We start from the raw sequence: 21,999 nt of genomic DNA, 5'->3' as shown, positions 1-21,999 counted from the left end.
TCTCCTGTGCTCCATTATGTGATACACCTCTGTACTGAGGCCTGGCTACAAAGGGGGTGAAGCCAAATGGGTGCTTTAATCGCTGCTTGAGAAAATTATAGTTATAATCTAATATATATAGTTACATACAAAAACTGAGCCACCTTTTCCTTTACACCAACATACTGCTGCACCTGTACAGGTGGGACTCTGCTACTTATTTTACAGATCTCCTTTGCATCATGATCATTGAATTTGACTAATTCTCTTTTCTCTGAGGTTAAATGCATTTTGGCACTACTTGTATGAAGTAACAGTATTACTAGCACCATTTGTAGTAATCATGAAGCCTCCAAAATCTCAGCCTGCTTTTGGCTCCTCTTCTTTATTGAGAATACTTTATCCAAGAAGATGTGAGAACACTGCTCTGCTTCAGTTGGTAACACACTGATATCTGTTACCTTACCCAGTGTGTTGACCATGGCACTGTTAGGAGGTGAGTCATTAAAGATAGTTCTAAACCTTTACTTCTTCCAATGTAATGACATCCTGAATCTCCTCCATTTAGTTACCAATTTGCTTTTGACAGAGGCAGGGCAACAACTTTACTAGGGTGTAACTTGTTAGGTGTGTGGTGAGGAAAATGCAGATAAGCTTCTCCAAGTATTATCTGGGTAAAACTCTTCTTAGTTCAAATTTGTGGTTAACAACTTCTAAAACAGACTAAAGATCATTAATTAGCACAAAATGAATTAGTGGATGGTTTTGGAATGAAGTTATTGACATAAAACTGTCCACTTTGAACATGGGCTTCCTTTTCTATCACTTTTGTATAATAGAACTGGCTGTACTTAGAAAATACTGATACTCACTGAAAGTACCTCCTAACTGCTAATTTCTCTTGTCTCTGTTATTTAACCACTGTGAAGATATTACAGAGAACACTTTATATTTTAAAAATAACAAGACTACATGCTGTTTACTAATTTGGGTGGAAGAGGTATAGATTGCAAAGAAAGACTTTTCCTGTTCCCTGTGGACAGCTGTGGAGGGGCACAGATGTGTTGGGCAGGCAGAAAAGCTGTTATGTTACTGCAGGAAAGAGGGAGGATGAAGTATGAATATGTCTGGGACCCGGTATCCTCTCACAGAGACCAGCAATCTCACCTCTTCAAAACTTCTGTCTCAATCTACATTAAAACCAACTAAATTTCAGCTTTAATGAAGTCTTATCAGAGAAAATTTCCTTTGCTTTTTTTTGTTTAATTTGAGTCTTTAGACTCAGGCTATACATCTTGATTTACGACTGACAATTTAACTTAATATTATTAAATATCACTAATTTAATTTTCAGTAGTCTTCAGAGTCTTTATGATTTTAAATAAAATCTATCTTACATAAGAAGCCAGAATAATGTCTGTGTTCCATTTAGATCTTCAAATTAGCCCTTTAAGTGCTGTGATTTTCAGTATCTGTTATGCAGAGCTACACACATTGTGAAGACTTAACACCAAGAAAAGGAGATAATATTTTACTTTTAAAAAGTTGAAAAAGGATTTAACAAAAGCTGATTTTACTTATCATGTGACTTCTGTATTTTATTACATATCTAAATCTTATTTACATGGAAAAAATTCAAAGATTTCTTATTGTATTTTTGCAGTAATAGATGAATGTTGAGTATTTAATTTTTTTTCTACTATTCCATGGGAAAAAATCCCAAAAAGGTCAGCTTTTGCTAGTACAAATCAGAAATGGTACTGTCAGACTTCAGACAGTGTGGAACAGTAATAAATACTTTTATTGATATAAATTCCTAAGTGGAATATAGAAACAAGAAGTTACATTTAATGTGAAAAAATACAGCATCTTGATTGTTACTAAGAAGCACGCTGAGAGATGCATTTCTTTAGCACTTGTAAAGAACTTCTGTGATTTCCTTGTTTGTTTTGTCACTAATCAGCAGGTGATTAATGCTGCAAAAGGCAAGTAAACTCAAGAAGTTCTCCAGTTATAAAAATATATTTCAGTTCAGTTGTGTTACATGAAATTATGACAATTAGCCTGAATTCTGGATATGAAGGTAGGGAAACTGCAGTTGTGAAAATATTTTTTCAACATATGAAAACAAGCTAAGATAAAAGTAATGCAAAGAAAACATGTGCCATCATGCCCCTCAAAGAAGTAGGTCCTGCCTGGTGCAGCAGAGCAGTACAAACTCTTTTTCACCTCCATCTCTGTGATGCCTGCAGGATTTTTTGCCTGCTGATTTAATGGATAGAACTGGTGTATAAAGTGGTCTGCAGGAGTGAATTCAAGGTCAGTTTTTTGATACAGCACTATGAGACTGCAGGAGGACTTGCACAGCACAGGCAGGCATGCTTTCTCAGAAGGGGAAGGCTGCTTTTGAAATTGAAATAATCTTTCTGAGTATTTCATGTGTAAGAAAACACAGTGCTCAAACTGTAGACCAACAGAACGAACTTCCACAAGGAAAGCAAAGAAGACAAATTGTAAATAATTTTCAATATCAACCTTACATTTCAAAAGAATTACTCATTTGCTTATTTTATGGTCATACATGAGAAGTATTGCAAACTTGTCAGATTTTGGCTCTTGGCACACACACTGATGCATCTGTCTCAAGTCCAACAGAACACTCCTTGCCACTCAGCAGGCTACTGGCATGCATAGTGCTCAAAGGATGAGCTCCTCCTAACAGAATACAGTATTCAGATGGTCTTTCTCCAGAAAAACTTCGCTAAATAAGCTTTGATACATATTTTTCCCTTTTAAAGTCTTTCTCTTCTGCATGGATTATAGGATTTTCCACAAGGTTAAAAAAATGGCTATGCTTGCTCTAAAAATTTAAGTTCACACTGGTATCCACTGTCAAAAACAGACTATTGAAATAACAAATGAGGTTCACTTCCTCAGAATGTGTAAATGCCCCAGCTTAGAGTTAAACTTTCAGCAGCTGAAAGACAATACCATTGACACGTACCTGGCACTAGTTACTGGGGTTTATTTTTTCCTGGAAAGCAGTTTTGGGCGACAGAGTGGCGTCCTGGCTTCCCAGGTTGTTGTGCTGACAAACTGCAGTGGTGGTAAAGGCAGGAGTCTGACAAAATCTCATTAATCATTTTAAATTAAATCCAACATTCCACTCCAACACTGCCAAGAAGAAAGCTAACTTTTACAAATGAATACTCTCTCTGAAAAGAACTGGTATCCTGACCATACTGCTTTCACAAAAACATGTTTGATTTCTGTTAGGTACACATAGACTATTCTTAAGCTTAAAAAATGCATTTTTTTTGATTACTGAGAATTAGAAAAGTGCCTTTTGCTTGTTTTCTCTATTACGGTCTATGAGTGAACCACACAACTGAAAATTAAGAGCCTCTTTTTTCTTTCAATGAATTGAAGTTTTTTTGCTTTTCTAATATTTTAAGTACAGAAAGTTTGTTTTTGCAAGTGAATTTCACATAGGAAATGGAAGTATTCAGTTTAAATATTTTCTCTAAGCATATTTATATGAATAAGAAAGGAAAACTGCAAATTTATTAACATTAATATTAGTAAAAAACACTGAGGTGATAAAGAAGCAATGTGATCTCTTTTAGGTTTTTTATAGACACACTTCTGTAAATACTCCTATCTATTTGATTATGATTTAATTGCACATGGCAAGTCTGAACTTTAAACATCTCATAAATAGTATTAGATTATCACATAAAATTTTATCTTACTAAAATCACTATTAAATGCAGATTATAAAAACTTGTATTTCTCTTTCAAGGCAAAATAAAACCGTAACATGCTGATGTGAGACACAGGAATCTGTTCTTTGCCCACTTTAACAGTGCTTTTGAGCTTAGAGTGGGAGATTTTGCAATGGCAGAGAACAAGTCCTCAGCCTCAATGTTTATCAGTTTTAATACACCCATGAAATATTTTAAAAGGAAAAAAAAATCCTAATTCAACAGAGGGCAAGTAAATCTGACTTTCCCAAAAACTTATTATAATTTTGACATTTTAACATGATCAAGGAGGTACACCTCAATTTTGTTTAAGTGCTTAAAATAATACCTGTTTTCTAAAAACAGAGCTATAAACAGTATCAGATTGCACAATGACATCCTTACACAGAGAACAAAAGTATTACCACTTTGAAAAAGAGCAATTCCTCGTTGATAAACTTGTTTAAGAACATTAATAAACTGCAGAATACCGAAGAAATAATAACTTATTTGCCCAGCTAGTCAGTTTATTTTCTTAAAGCTGTATTTTGAAACTGTTTACATTTTTTCTTTTTCCAATGTGGGGAGTGAAAGGGAAAGGTTAAAGAGAACAAATTGAATTTTTTTCCTGAATGCAAATTTCTCACTTACTTCAAAATCGACAAACACATCTCAAACTTGCATTTGTTTGGGTTGATTTATGTTGCAGCAGCTTTGATTTATTTTAGAAAGCCAAAGCTGTATAAATGTGTTGTTTAGAGTTTGAATGGAAGGTATTTTAGACAGAAATAGAGTCTGAGAAAACAGATAATATCAGATGCTGTGTATAGCTAAGCTATGTGAATATCTAATATATGCCATATTCCTTGAATAAATGCAATCAGAGCCTCAGACTTTATAATAAAAGCAAACATGAGCTGCATTTGTGTGACACTTTACATGGACACAGGTACACTCATTTTCCCAACACGAACAGAAAATTTTCCATCTGTCACATCTGTGTATACTGAAGTTACCAAACTTACAGAAATGGCCATTAAGAAAAATTCTAGTGTCTTTTAGGACAGAACAGTGAGTGTTTGCAGAGGGATGGGCTGCAGGCTCACTTCTTCCTTCAGTGCTGTGTACAGTGCATACAGTTAAGAGTTAAGGCAACACCACATGGCCAAAGTTCAAAGGACATGCAGTGGTGGAATCACAATAGCTTGGGAAACACTTCACAGTTATAAGCATGATCATGCTCACATAATTCAGCTTGAGATCCTCTGCCTAAGTCTTCTGAAGTGCTTGATCAAGGAGCTATATCCACATTGCATCATTTAGTGACACATGGATCAATGAAGTATCATTATTTTAAAATGTGCATGGAGACACCAAGTGCATTGAAGAAAACACTGCATAACACTTTGTTTTTTAAAGAGTTTTTGGAGGACAACCAAGACAATTTTTTTCACTTTTTAAGAGTACTGTTACACTTGATTGAGATTTTTTTCTCTCCTTTTAAGACAGAAAATTGTTTAACTTCATGTAAAGTCTAGATTGCTAAAATGCAAAAAATTACTTCTCAGCCACTTTAGAGTTAGACTCAAACTGCTGAAAGAAAAATGACAGCAGAAATGTCTGTATTAATTAGTTACTTGGTGATTGACTCTGAGGGAATTCACACTTGGCAAGTTGTGTTTGCTGTTTTCTGTTCCACTCTGAGTTAGTAACATAATGTAGAGCATGAATTGGGTGCTAATCCTCTAACACTGCTCAAAATCCTGTTGTGAAGATCAGATGCTGTTATCTGCATCTCATTAGGGTTTTGTTTTCTTTTGCCCCACCCTTGTCTTATGGAAACTTGAATTGTATCATTCTGTTTCTAATTTATGTTCTTGGCTTCTACACTGGCCTAGAAGTTTTCTAGACCTTGCTAATAGATGTACTCATCTATTCCAGAAAAAACATGTTCTGCCTGCCTGAAGGTTTTGTACTGTATCAGGGTAACGGGAAATTAGGAGAAATCCCGACTAACAATTCATACTTTCTTACTAGTGCAGAATCAAAACCAGTATCACTAATGTCACCCTATGCCAGAAGAGAATTAAACCTCGCTCTGCATCTGTGGTTTGAGAAGAAAATATTTTCTAACAAGAAAAGTTCCAATTTCAAAATTCGCTGAATTCTTCTTTTAAAATGTGTAACCTTTGAGGAGTGTTTCTTAGGAAACTACATTCTGCTGTCTCCACTTCAAATCACTTTGAAGAGCCCAGAGACACTTGTCCTTTATAACTGGTCTTACAAATTACATTAAAAGCTTTCAATTTTTTTTCCTGTAGTATAGCAGCAGACATCTGTGCCTTAAACAAAGCTCCCCACTGTACCATACACTCTTAATTTGTGTTTGAGATTAATTGACCACTGCAGAATGCATCCTTGGACTTTCTGCAATACATGACATAACACTGGGTGAGGAGTAGTTATCCTGAGCAAGGCAGGTGATACTGTAAACCTGTCTGGAACACGGCCACAATATTGCTGGCTCCTGGCTTTGGCTGTGTATGCTACATAAATGCAGTGGCATTTACACTTGATAAAAGGTAGTGCAATAAAAAAGTACTTTTTTTGCATGCATTTTGGTTAGTGGAGCAGAGCTATAAACACTTGAAATAGTAATAGCTACATCTTTTTCTTCCCATAATTTATGTAGCCCTTGTATGGACTGTCCTTCTCACATCTAAAACGAAGGTAACACTCCCTAGGTGCTAAACAGAAAGCAGCAGCATAGGAAAAGGGCATGGCTGTGAGGGGTCATTCCTGAATGAAATTCCTGGCTCTGCAATAGGCTTCCCATGTAAAAAACTCAGATTAGTTCTGTTTTACAGATTAAGAATACCTTCCCACATCACCTCATGGTACAGTAGAGAAAAAGAAATATACTTGCTACCATGATGTATCCAGACACTACTGATAGCTGAATATTATGTAAACAAACATAATCAGGAACAGCTCTTCAACTACATGTTATATCCACTGTTCCTAGAGTTGTCTGAACAAAACCTAGGCAAATGCTCAGTCAACTTCTGCACAAGCACAGCAGTTCCACTGCTAATATCCTCCACACTTCAGAAAATGTCAAGACACAACCCGACCAAGTAATTTTTGAAGTTTTCCCACAAATTTAGAGCTGTTTAAAATCTAGCTACATGACCAACTTAGAAAGTAATTCAGCATCTGACTCTGAAACAGTTCTCCAATCCTGCACAGTCACTGCTCTAATCTTGCACTGTCAGTTTTTAACAGCTTTAGCAACAAGTCATCTGGTATACATTTGCCAAGGCATTTCCATCATTGACACTTCTAGACTGAGGGAACCCGTTGAAAGCAGCAGCATATTACTCACTCCTACCACTTTCCCTGTTCAGATTTTCTTGCCTACTGTGCTGAACAGGTGATTGTAGTTGTCCTGTTTCCCAAAAACCAGTATCTGCAAAATAAGTTGTGTATGTAAAACGATGTAAACCTCTCTGTACACTGCATGATTTCCCCTGGATAACCCTTTATGGCATCAGGGTTCATCTAAAATAGAGCCTGTAATCTTTAAAACTGAGTGAATAGCAGATTGGTAACATGCTAATTCAAGTTAATAACTATAGTATAAAACATCAGCTTCAATATTTTAGAAGTGTTCTATCATCTCCTAGAATAAACTTTATTGTAGTATTCAGATCAATGTTCCTCTAACTTAGGTATCTGAGGTAGTTAGCATTGTAAAAAAATGCAAACGAAAAGTCAAACACTAATTTAAGAGATAAAAGGAGAAATTTTAGTTAAAATACTTTACAATAAAATAATTATGATTATAAATCTCTTTAGTTAAATATATACACATTACATGGTATTCTAAAAAGAATGAACTTATTAAAGTTTCAAGCAGATCTAATGCACAAATTCACCACTTTTTCAGCTTAGACTGTAATGTCAGTTTAACATTCATAAATGGCTGTGTCAGACTAATGGCATTGTTTTGTGCAAAACTAAAAAAAATTATGAAAAAAGGTCGTTCTGTTCCCACAGTTAATAGATAGAAAAGGTAGTTTACACATACACACACTTACACACACAAACTTTGATTGCATACAGAGGTTAGAATGACCAGCACTAAAATAACCCCCATCTCTACAAAATAATTAATATCTTGAATTGATGTAGTTTCTGAAAATTACAAATTTTAAGTGCTAGCAAATTGTGCTTTTAGGCAGCCACGTGGCCAATAAGGTAGATGTTGTCATAAAGGTGCCCTACAAAATCTTCACTAATATTCTGTGCAGCTCGCCGTGTGTTTCGGATGAATTCCCTCTTTGACATTTTGTTCTTCACGTGAGGGCTTGTTAGATCAATCGAAAGGAGAATCAAAGAGTAACACAGTACATAAACTGCATCTAGACAAGAGAGAATAAATAAAAAAAGTTTAAAAAAGAAACTGGGATCATTAAAAGTATTTCTCCCTGTCTAAGAACCTTATGATCTTTGTCATCTAGGTTCATAACTTTATACACATACACATACACATATATGTACAACTACTCAGAAGGGTATCCATAGAAATAAAATTTAATATGGCAACTTTCAAAGTGATAATGTCAGCACACTGCCAAATGAGAATTTACAAAACTCTTAATATTTCTACATAATCCAAAAGCCACTAAGGGCTTTATACATTTTCATTTAAACTGATTCCTGAAGTTTGAATCAACTAAAGCCAACATCCTGGAAAAGCTTATCTTTTAAATATGTAAGCAGTTCCACTGCTAAAAACTGCCTCCTCCAACCAATTAGAAATACTTGTTAGCTTGTATGTGGCCCAATATTCCCTTTCATTTCTGTGAGACTATCCACAAGGTAAAACGTTAAGTGTGTAAAACTCTGCAAGAGGAACTTCAGAAAAGAAAAAAGCTCAAAGAACATACAAAAATGGAAGAAAGATACCATGGAAATAAACCAAACTAATCAGCTAAAAGAATCTCTATGTTTTTTTTTTGTTTTTTTTTTTTTTAATGAACAAAATTTTCAACAAAATTTTTCAATTTTGTACTTTCAGATATACACGTTTAGGTGCCAACATTTAAGCTGCCAGAAACAGTAGCATCATCCAGAAGTATAAAGACTGATCCACGGCTCATTTTTGCTTACCAGGGCTAAGGCCAAGCTCTCTCATCAAATCAGGATTACAAGCACAGAATCTGTGAGAGAACTTTGTTATGAGAGTTTCAAGGTACTCCCCACGCTCCTCAGGAGCATGAATGTGTCTGAAGAACTCTCTCAGTGCATTTGGCAAGAACTGATTTCTGAAGTTGTGCAGCGTCACAAGGTCATCCAAAACATCTCTCCTGGAACAACAAAAACCCCTATCATTAGAAAGGTTTCTTTTAACTATTTAAATATGAAAATGTGTAGATGTTAAAAATAAAAATTAAAGCTTTAGAATAGTATGAGCTTTTGTTTTGCTAAAGGGCAAAATTATCACTAACAGCACAAAGATAATCTAACACACATTCTTCGTCTATTTGTGGCCAAATACTATAAAAACATACACAAATAAGAACTCAAAGTTTGTATATATATTCAATCAAGGTCTACACAGAGGCTTTGATTCCTTTAATCTGTGACAAAACCATTAAAAAGACAGTAAAGGGAATAGATTGATGCATGCCACACATTTTGATGTCTAAGTAGAAGCTGTTACAGGACTGTCTTGTTAAAACCAGGCTTCAGCTAGGCAAAATTTGCTCATGGACGTCCACCAGAATGTGATGTCCTCAAGTACTTTGCACTGAACACAAACACACATAAAAGATTCAGACCACACCTATATTGTCAGATGCAAAAAAGACAGTAGAAAAAAATTTGGAAGCAAATTTGAAGTGAACCTAAGAACATTTTCCTATGTTTAACCTGATTTTTACTCTGCTTGTGAGTTTCAACATTTTAAAAAGTAGTTTTTATTTTTAGTGTCTGATCATACTCTGTTTATGAAGAGAAGATAAATGGCAGCAGGAGTCACTAACATTAACTTGCAATCTCATCCATTAAATGGTTTGTATTTTTATTATCGTCTAGGAGATTTATAAATCTCAAGTTTTACTGCACAGGACTGCCAGTGGTGATAACATTACAGACTCTTTTTATTCCTTTAGTAGCACAGGCTGAAGAGGATGAGAAGCAGGAGAGAATTCCTGTTGAAGTGCTGTTGGCCCTCTGTTCTTCCTATTCAGGTGCAGTAACTATTCTCCTCCATGATACTGCCCTCCCCCAAGCTGATGGCATGAGAAAGCACTGTGGAGACAGAACACCAGGCAGGGACAGAGCTCCCTTCTGCAGCTCCTGATGTCTCCAAGAGGCTGCTCCCTTCCCTGTCAGGAGGTGTGTGCAACTTCCAATCAAGAAATCTCAGACAACCAAATAACGGTTAGATGATTCAACATTAGTTATAAAACCATCATCCCTTTGTAAAGTGATAATTACTTTTTCTGAATAAGATCCACAAGAAAGGGGAAAAAAACCCATCAAGTCAAAAAAAGCAGCAAAATATATATGTAAGATTTTGTGAAGATGTGACATTTATCATTTACAGGTGATATTTTTGAGGATTCTTATTAAGTCCTACAGTAACATAAATACTTGAACAGAATGACTGTTCAGATTTAGAAGAACGATTACCTAGCTGCATTGTTTTGCCTTTTTACGTCACTGAAGTGGCATCTCTACATTCAAAATATTGTTAAATGGGGCTGAACATTGAAAATTAATAGAAAATGCCTTAAGAGAAATTTTAATTACCTTTCATCAAGGTAGATTCTCAGCTTCTTCCAATTCAGTGTTCTTGTGCAAAAAATAAACTTAGCTATTTCTTTCGGCGAATCATCTAGTATGCCTTTGGACATAAAGTAGTTGACACCCTGAGATAAAATACAGGTACATATAAATATGTTTAATCTTCATAATGTATTCAGGAACAAGTATTGTACTTCACAATGTAGGACTGTAATCCTACGAATTAACTGGTTTGTTTTTCAGAATGGTTCGTCCTCCTCTAAATCACATTTCAACATGCAGAATACACTCTAAAATTATAAATCAAATGCCAAGAGACAATTTAATGTTATGGTTGAGATTTTACGTACAGTCATAGTAGAAAATTTTAAATTATGAACCCCATAATGAGCATGATGGTTCTTGAATAATTTCTTTACAGTGTATATCAGTATTTTGCTTTTCATACTATTGTAATAGTATTTAAAATGTTGTAAGGACCATAACTGTTAATTTCATAACTTTTGCAAATAAGAAAATCTTAGCCATAATGTGTTTAGTCTTCAAGGTCTTTCATTAAAACAGTAATGTTCTCACATGTATACAATGTACCACATTCAAATAGATGCATTAAATGCATTTGTTTAAATGTGTAATAATGCAAATAAACACAAGCACGCTGATTTCAAAGCATAGGTAAGTATCAACATATATAAATATGCATACACATAAATTAGAACACTGTGCCTAACATAAAAATAGTTTAAAAATACAGAATTGCATATAATTTATAGTCATGATTTCCAGAATTTTACACTTTTACCAAACACACATTTCTAATAGAATAAATATGGCAAATTTAAAGTATTTCAGTGATATTCTGGATTCTCTCTGGTCATTGAAATATCCCAAAGCATAACACTATTTTCCTTACAACCACAGAAATCAAAACCCAACTAATGGATTTAAAAAATGTTCACACTTTCCAACAGCAACAATCTAAACCTGAGAACAACTAACCAAGTTCTTCTGATTCAATTTGGCAGGGGCTGGGAGCAGTTCTCAGCGATTTTTACCAAGAAGTGTTGCAATACTTAAGTACAATAGATCTTGACTACAGCATAAGGATGAAATGTAAAATGAGTAGGACAGTGCATTTCTGCATAAAATAATGTACCAAGACCACAACCTAAATCACCTTTAAAATATGTCTGAAATATTTTTTCATAAATTTTCTGATATCAAACTATAACAATATTTTTAAGTCTGCCATTTAAGTTTACATTACAGCTACAAAGATGTAGGGGCAACCTATCATTCAGTGTGTATAAACTAAACTTCCCAGTGCTCTTGAATTTTGTGTGAAAAAGAAATAAAGGGCTGAGTGCAGGTTTGGAACATTTTGTGAAGTGTCTTAGTAAAGCAAAATCTTAGTTGCATAAAGCAGGAAAATAGTTACAATATATGTTTAAGAATACAAATTAAAAGCCAAAAAACATGTGTAGTATTAACTAACTATTTTTACCAGTCCACAGTTTTTGCTTATAGATTCATAGAAAAGAGCAGTTAATCAAGATACATTTATTTTGTTTAAATGATGGTTTATAAAAATAAATAAAAACAGAAAGGTTTTTAGATAGATAAACCAAAAAATCTAGCAGTCTTATGTCCCAATTTTACGAAAAATCTATATTTAGGATGACAATGTAACATGTATTGCTCTATCATCTTGCATTTCAGTCCGAATTAGCTCATACTGAAGGTTGTTCATAATACGGATGGACAACATCTTAAGTACTTTCTTGAGTCACAGCTAAATAAGAAATTAAAAATGGAAGATAACAAGGATTTTGGGAATTTATGTAAGATGAGCAGCAGAATATCTCCTTTACATTTATCCCAAGTTAATGAGATTTATGTGTTTGCTTCAATAAGAAGTATTAGCTTAAGATAGTACAAACTGAAGCCTGGTGGGGAAGTCTTGAATAGCATTCCTGCTGCAATTAATAAACACTTCTGCAACAATCCAGCAAACACCTAGCATGACATAGCAGAGGCAGGATGACAATAACACCCTCTTTAAGATAGTAGGATTGTTTCTCTGTGACAGTAAATGCTGCAGTTTCTTTCTCATGCACTAACTTGCAGCTCAATGTAGGATCACCATCTGACAAGCTACAAAGTTTTTGCATTATTATTCTCTAATTCCTTTCTCCCTTACCACGCATAATGCTTGACACTATCTTTCCCTGTGAATGTACTTTTGTCAGCTCATTCACAGGTAAACAGGGTTTAAATAAAATATGGTTCACCACATGCCATGGTTTTTAGTTGCTTTTTATTTCATTCTAAGCTATCAAAAATACTGTTTGCAACAGTAGAAGCCTGATTTCTCTTTTAAGTTTTTAAATTTTGTCTCACAGCAAATGAAATTTATTTACAAGATTTACAGCATGTCATTGAATCTGTTTTCCATAACACCACAAATACTACCTTGAAAACCTCTCAGAACCCTTGCTTCAAATAAATCACTTTTGGTAGCTAAAATGGTCACTTGTGGCATATATAGTAGCTGAAGTAGGTAGCCCTACACACTATTAAAACCTATGCTAAGATCAGTCAGCTGGTGATTCTCTTAGGAAACATTTGACTGCAGTCAGGTAGGCTACTCTGTGCCATGATCTATCAGCTCTGAAGAGGCCTTTTTAACACTTGGGAAACATGCAGAATGAGCACATACACTATTTTTTTAAATTCTAATTCAGAGGGCTGTAATATTCTTAGCATTAGAGAATTAGGAAAGATGCCTTAAACCTTGCCTCTGTGGCAGGCATGTTATCTCTGAATTTCAGACAGCTCTGGATAAAATATTAATGCATGGAAGTGTTGATTTAAATTACACATGCAAACAACAACTTTAAATATAGACAAACAGTAACAACAAAAGCCACTTGTTGTATTTCAGTATGTTATTTTTTACAGTTTTTTCTTTTCCTTGCACACAATGCTTGTTTTGCCAGCTACTCTATTAGACCACTGATACTCCTTGCTTGTTTTCTACCGTTTCCAACAGTCTTTGGATTTGTTAATATCCATACAGGATCTCTAAAATGGAAAACTTTTCCTTTTAAGTGTTGATTCCATTTCTGCATTGACTATCTTCTTTGCTAAGAGTACTTTCAGAGCACTTCAGTACAGCAGTCAACATTAAAACTTTTGTAGTTGCCTTTGGCACCTCTGTTTAGATATGCATACAAAACAAACCAGACATAGCTTAAGTTAATGGCACAGAAATTTTGGAATCAGTATCTAGTATAGTAGGGTCCCAACTTCTGCTGGTGATTCTAGGTAACACTAACATTATTAATAAATAATAATTAGACACATATGGTATCATTGTTACCATTGTTTTAGGGAAGTACACTCTCTCAATATATCTAATGGTGCATCTTCTGGAACAATGCAGAGTATTGATGAGATATTGTATAATACAAATTTTCATGACTGTTTTATTAAGTTAGGAATCAAGTCATTTGGTGGTCCACATCAAAACAAATGTGGACACAATATGTAAGATACATTGGAAACAGTGTCTCTGTATGCCTTTAAAACACAGTCTCAGTGAGCCAAACAGAATAGCAGAAATTGCAAATAGTATGAGGACATATTTTTCATTTTACAGAGAGTCCATAACTAATAATTTACAAGATAAAACCATTCTGATTTTAATGTAGAAATATCAAAAGGTTTCAGCTCAATGTTGCTTTCAAACTTTTTTTATAAATCACTCAAACGATTTTCTTTCCTCTACAACATACACGTACCCATACTATTCTTCTGAAAGATAAATCAAGGCATCTCAAAAGTGGCTTGCTTAGTAGATCACTATGAAAGAGGGTAAGTTTCAAAACTTTGCTTAGAAATACAGCACAGTAAACAATCCATCATCTACAGACTATCTAAAATTAAGTCAGGTAAGATTTACACAAGTGACTAACACAAGTGGCTTTACACAAGTGGCTAACAATTTATAACCAGGAAAAGGTCAGAAAAACCTGGCCTCCCTGTCAAAAACTAAGGGCAGCTTGCAGAACGAGACAGAGAAGTGCAAAGACAGGTTTAGTATAAGCACTGTCTTACTGTACTTTATTATTATGCTATGCAAAGGAAATATTGACCTCACTAAAGTCAGGGAGTTTTGGTACAGTACAGATTCCACAAGGTCCATAAAAATAAATGCTATTAAATTGATCAGTTAGAACCATTAAGGATGAAAAAAAAAAATAGAACTTCTTTCCTGACCAGAAGATTCTTGTTTGTACCTTTATTTTCAATTTTAGCTACAAAGCATTGATCCATGTAATAAACTTGACTAAATATTTTGTAGGCAGTTAGAAACTGGATACGAAACAATGGGAAATAACTTCTGGTTGCTTACAAATTTTGAGTTATAAGCACACGAGATGAAATGAGCACTGCATGAGAAACATTTCACAAACATCATACACTCTTTAAAATAAAATATTACAGAAATCAGTTAGCCAGATTAAACAACATATTTATTATATTCAAGTGCTAATACTAACACTAAACTATCCCCTCTCTCCAAAGAAACAACAAAAACCAGGTTCCAAAATCTTGTCTACAATGGTGGCGCCATATGAAAAAAACCCAACAAAACCACCCAACCAACAAAAAAAAACCCAAAACCCAAACCAAAACAACAAAACCAAACCAAAACAAAAACCCCAACCCAAACATGCACTGGAGGGTTTTTTTTTTTTTCAGATTACATGTCATGTGTTTAGGCACATCCTTTTAGCAGAATGTGAGCACCTGCTATGAATTATGCAAGCTCATGCACACAACCAACACGTTAAATTACAGCAGATACCACAACACCATGCACAGAACAATGGCTAACCAGAGAATCCTACCACAAAGTGTGCAGATGCTCTTCCCTACCCCGTGAGCCACCGCTAGCTCTGGAGCTGTTGCTGTGGAGCCTGGTTACCCATTTTCATGACATGGGCGGTGTCCTTTGGAGAATCTTGCTCCTGTGGCTGTAAGTATTCCTATTTTTATAGTAATTTGATCAGGTCTGTTATCAAATGTAAAGCAGAGTTTGGCAGGAAATTCGGAGACACAATTTGTAATAGTGGAATGTCATCTCATACGTTCCAGTCACAGTGTCCTTATAATAATAATAATAATTCTGCCAATATCACAGTTGTAAACAGTTAAAGCAACAGTATTTGTGAATTCTCCTGAAACTCAGGCCCTGAATGACTCCTACCAGGCTACGGTGCTCCACAGGGAGAGAGGAACAGAGCCCTTAGGAGATACCCTGAGGTTCTCATCTCTCATTGAAGCAGAGTATTTGTACTTCTATTGTAAAATATAACCACAAGAAGCAAGAGTAGCAAAATAAAGTTAATACCTAATTTAATTATGCTGTAAGTTAGCTCTAATTTGCAGATCTTATTGCCCTTAAAAATAATGAATCTTCTATTAAGTGCCTTTTCTGAAGGCTCCAAATGCTTTAAAGATACCAAGATTACTTTAAATAAGGTTGAAATATAATAAATATTATAAACTGAGATAGTTAAATGAAAAAATTGTGTTAAAAAATTGAAATACAAAGAAAAATTTGGACAGACAATGCTACCAGCAATATACTTGATGTATTACTGAAAACATGTAAGTTGCCTAAATATTACATCTACTTAGAAAGCTTTCACATTTATTATTACATTTGTGAAAATTCTGCAGAAAAACAATACTAATCACTCAAGTGGCCAGGCGCTGATGTCTCGATGCTGTTTATCAGAGTTCAAGGCAGAGTTCTACCAGAAAAATTACAAAATACTCTATTTGCGACTGATAAAAGTAATGGTATCTTAATCAAGCACCATATGAGACAAAGCAAGAACTTAAATGAAATTACACTATTGCAAAGATTCACAGAACTGCTTTGTTTTACCCCATCACACGTTCACACTTTCTGTATCATATCAGCTGAGTGAAATTTGCTCCTAGAAGTGTTTCTTTTCTTATCTCAATCCTTTTTCTACTTGGGATTTATTCAATTACCACTTCCATGTATGTGTGTAACTATATGCAGGAAGCTGACAGCATTTTTGTTCAGTACTGTGTACACTCTTTTCCTAGGAAACATGAAGCAGGAGTCTTGTTTTATACACAAAAGACTCTCTCTGTCACTTGGGCATTAACTGTCTATCTCCCAGGCAAAAGCTGTCTACTCTCAAACTGTTTTCTTCTTTGAAAGGTGACAGACTGAAAGCAGAAACTGACTTTTCCAGTTAGCTACATGAACTTATAAATGAAAACCTTTCAGTCTGACAAGGGATGGGGTTTTTTTGAAGACAAATTTATATTGTTCTATAAGAAAAGATAGTGCACAATAAACACCTATAGAAACTAAATCAAACTGATCTTCAGGATAGTTCAGCAGTAGATCTTTTTCATACTTCAAGATTTGCTCCTTGATAGTGGAAATAGGTGAAAATCCCCTACAAGAAAATGTGATTGCAATAGAAGTAATCAGACTTTATACCTCATCCTGCTTTGTCTAAAGTGAACCAAACTCAAGCTCTGCATTTTAACATTTTTATTTATGTAAGCTCAATGTTATGCTCTTACAATTCACCACTGTCTCTTCAGTTAGGATATCTGCCTTGTTCCTAAGTTAATATGTGGTTATGAATTTCTGGCATCCACAGAAGTGTACAGGCCACTTAACAGGCAAGTCATGTAAATGATGTGCACAGGTACAATACTCAAAATAAAGACCAGGATACTGCTCATTAACCACCCCTACAGTAAAACAAACACTGATTAAAACTTTGTTTTTAGATGGATATAATTATAAAAAAGCAATCACAATTATTGTAACTGTTTATTACTGTCAGCAACAGTTCACTTACCTCATCAGGGTTGGCATTAAAGGTGAGACTGCCCTCATCTAGCTGCATATACAATTTTCTAAAAGAAAATCCTAGAGGCGGATTCTTATTGTATATAGAACAGTGACCCCAAGTGGATTTGCACAACCTATGAAAATAGAATTAATCTATTATAAAAATTCCTTTCCAAATTTCATGGATTTTACAAAAGCAAAATGTAACCAACACTGCAAAGCTAATACTTGAGCTGTAAGAAAAGTTAGAAGTAGGTTACTGTAACAGTTATTAAGTCATTTTGCCATGTTTTTCTAAAATCTTCAATTATATGATTAATGTTTTCTTCTCACAGAGGTTTTGGTGTATTTGAGTGCAACATCAAAACCTATCCCAGTAGGTGGCATCATTATGACAACCACAGAGCAGAGACCTCTGGCACTCCTAGAACCTGAACACTGGAGGACAGTGAAAAGTTGTTCTCCTGGGGTACTATGACAGATTAAAACATTCTGTTTCTTTTCCTGTGCCCCAGTTGTGCAGTGAATTGGACACTGTATCTGCACACAATTATGCCTTTAATTCGACCCTTTCCCCATCTGTCCTTCTTCATCCAACTCTTCTTCCTCTTGTCCTAACTGGCCAGTCCTAACAACTAGATTCAGTCCCATCCCTCTCTATCTTCTATAACTTTTGAGCTTCTTTCCTTTTTATTCCACCCTGACTCCATATCAGTCTCATCAGTTTCTGTCCCTCATCTCAGTTCCTTTGATGATACCATCAGCGATTCCTTTTCCACATTAGATTCCTTATTGAACTGGTAGTTCTGCTTCAACACACCTACCCAGTAACTAATTAGGAACCATGTTTAGGACACAGCAGGTAGTCACTGGAGATACAGCAAAGATTCTGTTTTCAATTCTGGAACCTGGGTCTTATTTGGACTGAGTTAGGAACTGCAACCACAGTACTTGCCAAAGCTTAAACACACCCTTATATGTGTGGAATAGTGAAGATTTTTACAGAGATTATGCAAATTGAGATTTTTATCTATCGCTAAATCAGGATGCATTTTCATTACCAAAAGAAATGTGGTATAAATGTGAGTATTATTTGGAAAGACTGCACAAAAAATGGTTGAACTGTTTCCCAGAACGAATTTCAAGGAAAATATGTATCTCCACCCCACACGTTAAGAATATATACTGCATGTAATTAAGAAGCTCTACTACAAGCTTTGGTCTAGGGGATTTATTTCTATTTAGGTTGGGTTTGAGACCAAGAACTGAGCACAGTACAATGCATATTGACAAACTTAGAAGCTTACTGGTATCCTTCACTAGAATTCCTGCTCCTGTCAATACAACAGTCCCCAACAGCAGAACAATTGTGACTTGTAAGTTATGCTGCATTATCCTTTGCTAGGTTCAAACGCATGATAGGAAGGGAAACTGCTTAATTCAAATGCAGCTGGGCAAGGAAACAGACGAGGGGAGGAAGAGATGTAGAGCATAATGAAAGGTAAATAAACAACCTAAACAGCAACCCAACTGCTACAGTAGTAATATTGTCTGTTAAGGGAGAAGAAAATGTTGTGAAAGAAGCTACAAGTTCTGCTGACCGTCTACTCTAAAGATTAGTATGATTTCATGACTGTTTCCTAGTGTTGTAAAACATAAAATACCAAAGAATATGTTAATTACACTTTGATATTACACTATTTTATCTTAAAAATGTTCCTTTATTTATTTCCCAGACATACAAATTCTGCATATGTTATACATAAACGCGTTTCAAGTGTTAGGCTGCAGAAATTTCACTTGAGAAAAAAACAACCCTTTCTTTCCTCCCTCCACAGCCATCTTCCAACAAAGATACCTAATTTGTGTCAAGTGTAGCAGATGAGTTCTCACTTCTCTTCCTTTGGAAGTTTGGCTGAATATGCTTGCTTGCTTAAGCTAGACAACTGTTCAAAGTTCAGAGAAGTAATGATACAAACACCCGAGATGTGCTTTGAGATAATACAAAAGTGAAGACAAGTCCCTGTGATGCTATCTCAAACACCAGGTGTTTAATAATACACGTGTACACTTGTGCCAAGCATGCTTATGTATGAAGCAACGTCCAGTAATACCCCATGCTAATTAGAAATCCAGAATAACACATTTTTAAATGATATGTGTTTCCTCTTTATAAATCTCATTTAACTTAGGAAACCTTTGCTAGGTTAGAAACACATACTGAAGCAAATTTAAAATCTAATACTTTTTACTATGCCCAGGTGATATTTCTTTTTTCATGCTTACCCTTGCCAGAGGAGCTCATCATTAGCAAGATCCTGCCAGACACACGATGCTAGACAGAGATCAGTTGCATTCAGGTATGACAAAATGGTAAAACTGAGCTCTGGTGGCAACATTTCCAGGTTAATGAATCCTTCTTGTTCTTTAGATTTTCTTGTCTTCAGCAGGTGGTAGATGTCAATGCCTCCTTGAGCTTGTTTGCGGTGGCTCGAATTGGAAACGTTGTTAGCAGGTATCCTCCTACCATGCTCTCTGCTAAGATAGCCTGGTCCACTGTATCCTTGCTGCTGCAATTGCTGGTTTCTAGCAATTCTCCAGAGTCCCTGACCCATCTGCGAGCCTGCTGGACATAAAATCCAAATTAGATATTAACAGCTATTTGTAAACATTTGTAAGACAGGCTCAGCACATAAGTAAAATGTTAGGACTGATCTGAATAGGTAGAAAGTGAGTTCTGGCAAAGTTATGTTGACCAGGTAATCAGTCTTCATAGGGCAATTGAAAAAATACTGAAAACAAAACCTATTAAAAAAACCTAGAATTTTTTCAAAAGTTTCCATGATCGAAGAGCTACAAAATTAACAATAAGCTTCTTCAAAGAGTACCAAATATTATCTATACTGTATGCAAGTTAAGAAACCTTAGGCTTCAAAACATTTGGACTTCTTCAGACTTTCTTCAAAATTTCATAAAAAGACCTTATTTAGAGTCAATGAAGGACTCTTTAGAGTCAATGATTGGATAACACAGTGGCTGACACTGAAACAAAGTTTAATGACTTCAGTGGCAATGCAGTAAGGATTTTGAGTCCTCAGAAACAAGAGAAAAAGTATCTTTCCAAGCTTTCATACCTAGTAGCATAACATAAAGCCTTGATCATAAGATACTCACATACTTATACAGAGAATATCACTGCAGAAATAGTATAAAAAGCCTTTTTGTAATGTAAAAAAATAAATTAAAAACATATTTGCTCTTAAGGACAAACTGAAGAAATTTCACAGAAAAAACAAAATGAGACAGAATTTAAACCAGTCTAGGACCAGCTGCTGAAAATCACAAGCTCTGCTATTTGTGTAACTATTCAGCAGCTTATACGCCATTTGTTAGAACACATATAATTTTCCCAATCACGTAATTACTTTCAGCTCTGTAATAATCCAGGATGAATGGTTTCATAATAAAAGATGAGCAAACCCATTGTTATGAAGCCTTTAAAGTAACGACGTCAAAGACTATATTTTAAAATTATTTTGAACCTATATTTTCAATCTTCAGACTCAGTATACCACTCAAATGCATGTTTTCAAACGTCTAATAATGTAATCTTAATTGAAAACTCTTGATAGCTTGGCTGGAGTAGCTACCACAGTAAAAATAACATCGAGCTTGTTTATAAATCGCCGATCTTCTCTTGCTCTGTCTGCTATCTCTCAAAGTCTGATTTAAATTCTAATTGTTGCTTCCTCATGTTACTTTGCTACTTACTGCATAATCAATTCTTTTGCAGTGCTGACAAGCATGACAGGATGCTAAACGTAATCTAGATTAATGCTGCATTAGTACTGGATTCTATTTTATTCAATAAAAAACAACACGCACTCTAGATATAAACACTCTCCACTTTATAGTAACTGAGCCCTACAGCTGCTGATTTGCAGCCACGATTATCCCAACAGGAAAACGTTCCTTCCTTCGACGTAAGCCTGTCGAAACTGAAGCTTCGTTCATAGCAGCTGCATTGCAAACGAGGCCTGCTGGTCCCCCCCGGAACGTGAAAACCCTTCAATCCCCACTGCGGGCCACCAGGCTGGCGGGGGGAGGCACAGCCCGTCCCGCAGGCCCAGAGCCGCCCCGGGGAGCCGAGGCCCGAAGCCGCCCAAGGCCGCACCGCGCCCCGAGAAGCTCCGCAGCCGAGCCGCCGCCCGAGCCGCTCGTCCCCCGGCAGCGCGGCACAGGCACCCGGCCCGGCCGCCCCGCTCCCGGGGCACCGGCGACCGCTGCGCGGCGGGTGCCGCCCCCCGGCCCCATTGGGCCGCTCCCGGAGCCCCGGCCGCCGATTGGCCGCGCCGCCCGTCCGTCCGCGCCGCGGAGGGGCCCCCGCGGGGCCTACCTGTGCCAGCTCCGCTGCAACCGCCGCCGCGACGAGCCCGGCCCGCCTGCGTGCGAGGGCCGCGCCGGGCGGGAGGGGCTGCGCGGGCCTGGCGGCGGGGACGGGCGGACAGGCCCAGGGAAGGAGCCTCGGCAGGGAGGCCGAGC

At 36.2% G+C, this 21,999-nt stretch overlaps 1 protein-coding gene across 4 annotated transcripts; it reads right to left on the bottom strand.

The window, feature by feature from the left end:
* Positions 1–1,754: 1,754 nt before the first annotated feature.
* FBXO8 (F-box protein 8) lies at positions 1,755–21,907 on the bottom strand. 4 transcript variants are annotated; one of them, XM_063156190.1, is made up of 6 exons: positions 21,854–21,907; positions 19,744–20,080; positions 17,465–17,591; positions 10,545–10,663; positions 8,898–9,094; positions 1,755–8,146 (listed from the first exon to the last, which is right to left on the bottom strand). In XM_063156190.1, exons 2-6 carry the CDS (start codon positions 20,070–20,072, stop codon positions 7,959–7,961), a joined length of 960 nt encoding a protein of 319 aa, XP_063012260.1. In that variant the 5' UTR covers positions 20,073–20,080; positions 21,854–21,907; the 3' UTR covers positions 1,755–7,958. The 4 variants fall into 4 exon arrangements, with proteins under 4 accessions (XP_063012260.1, XP_063012261.1, XP_063012259.1 ...); XM_063156191.1 differs by having other exon boundaries at positions 19,744–20,083; positions 21,854–21,904; XM_063156189.1 differs by lacking the exon at positions 21,854–21,907 and adding an exon at positions 21,343–21,528.
* Between the last annotated feature and the right edge of the window lie 92 nt (positions 21,908–21,999).

The sequence above is a fragment of the Melospiza melodia genome, chromosome 5 (genome assembly GCF_035770615.1).
Source record: "Melospiza melodia melodia isolate bMelMel2 chromosome 5, bMelMel2.pri, whole genome shotgun sequence".
Classification (NCBI taxonomy): domain Eukaryota; kingdom Metazoa; phylum Chordata; class Aves; order Passeriformes; family Passerellidae; genus Melospiza; species Melospiza melodia.
Note: the sequence above shows the minus strand (reverse complement) of the source record. Positions and strands in the feature narration are given on the sequence as shown.

Excerpts from the sequence above, each read along its gene's own strand:
- FBXO8 (XM_063156190.1), bottom strand. The coding sequence starts at position 20,072 with ATGGGTCAGGGACTCTGGAGAATTGCTAGAAACCAGCAATTGCAGCAG. Across the intron at positions 17,592-19,743 it reads GATGAGCTCCTCTGGCAAGG|GTTGTGCAAATCCACTTGGG; the intron begins GTAAGCATGAAA and ends CTATTTTCATAG. Across the intron at positions 8,147-8,897 it reads AGAGCTTGGCCTTAGCCCTG|ATGCAGTTTATGTACTGTGT; the intron begins GTAAGCAAAAAT and ends TCTCTTGTCTAG.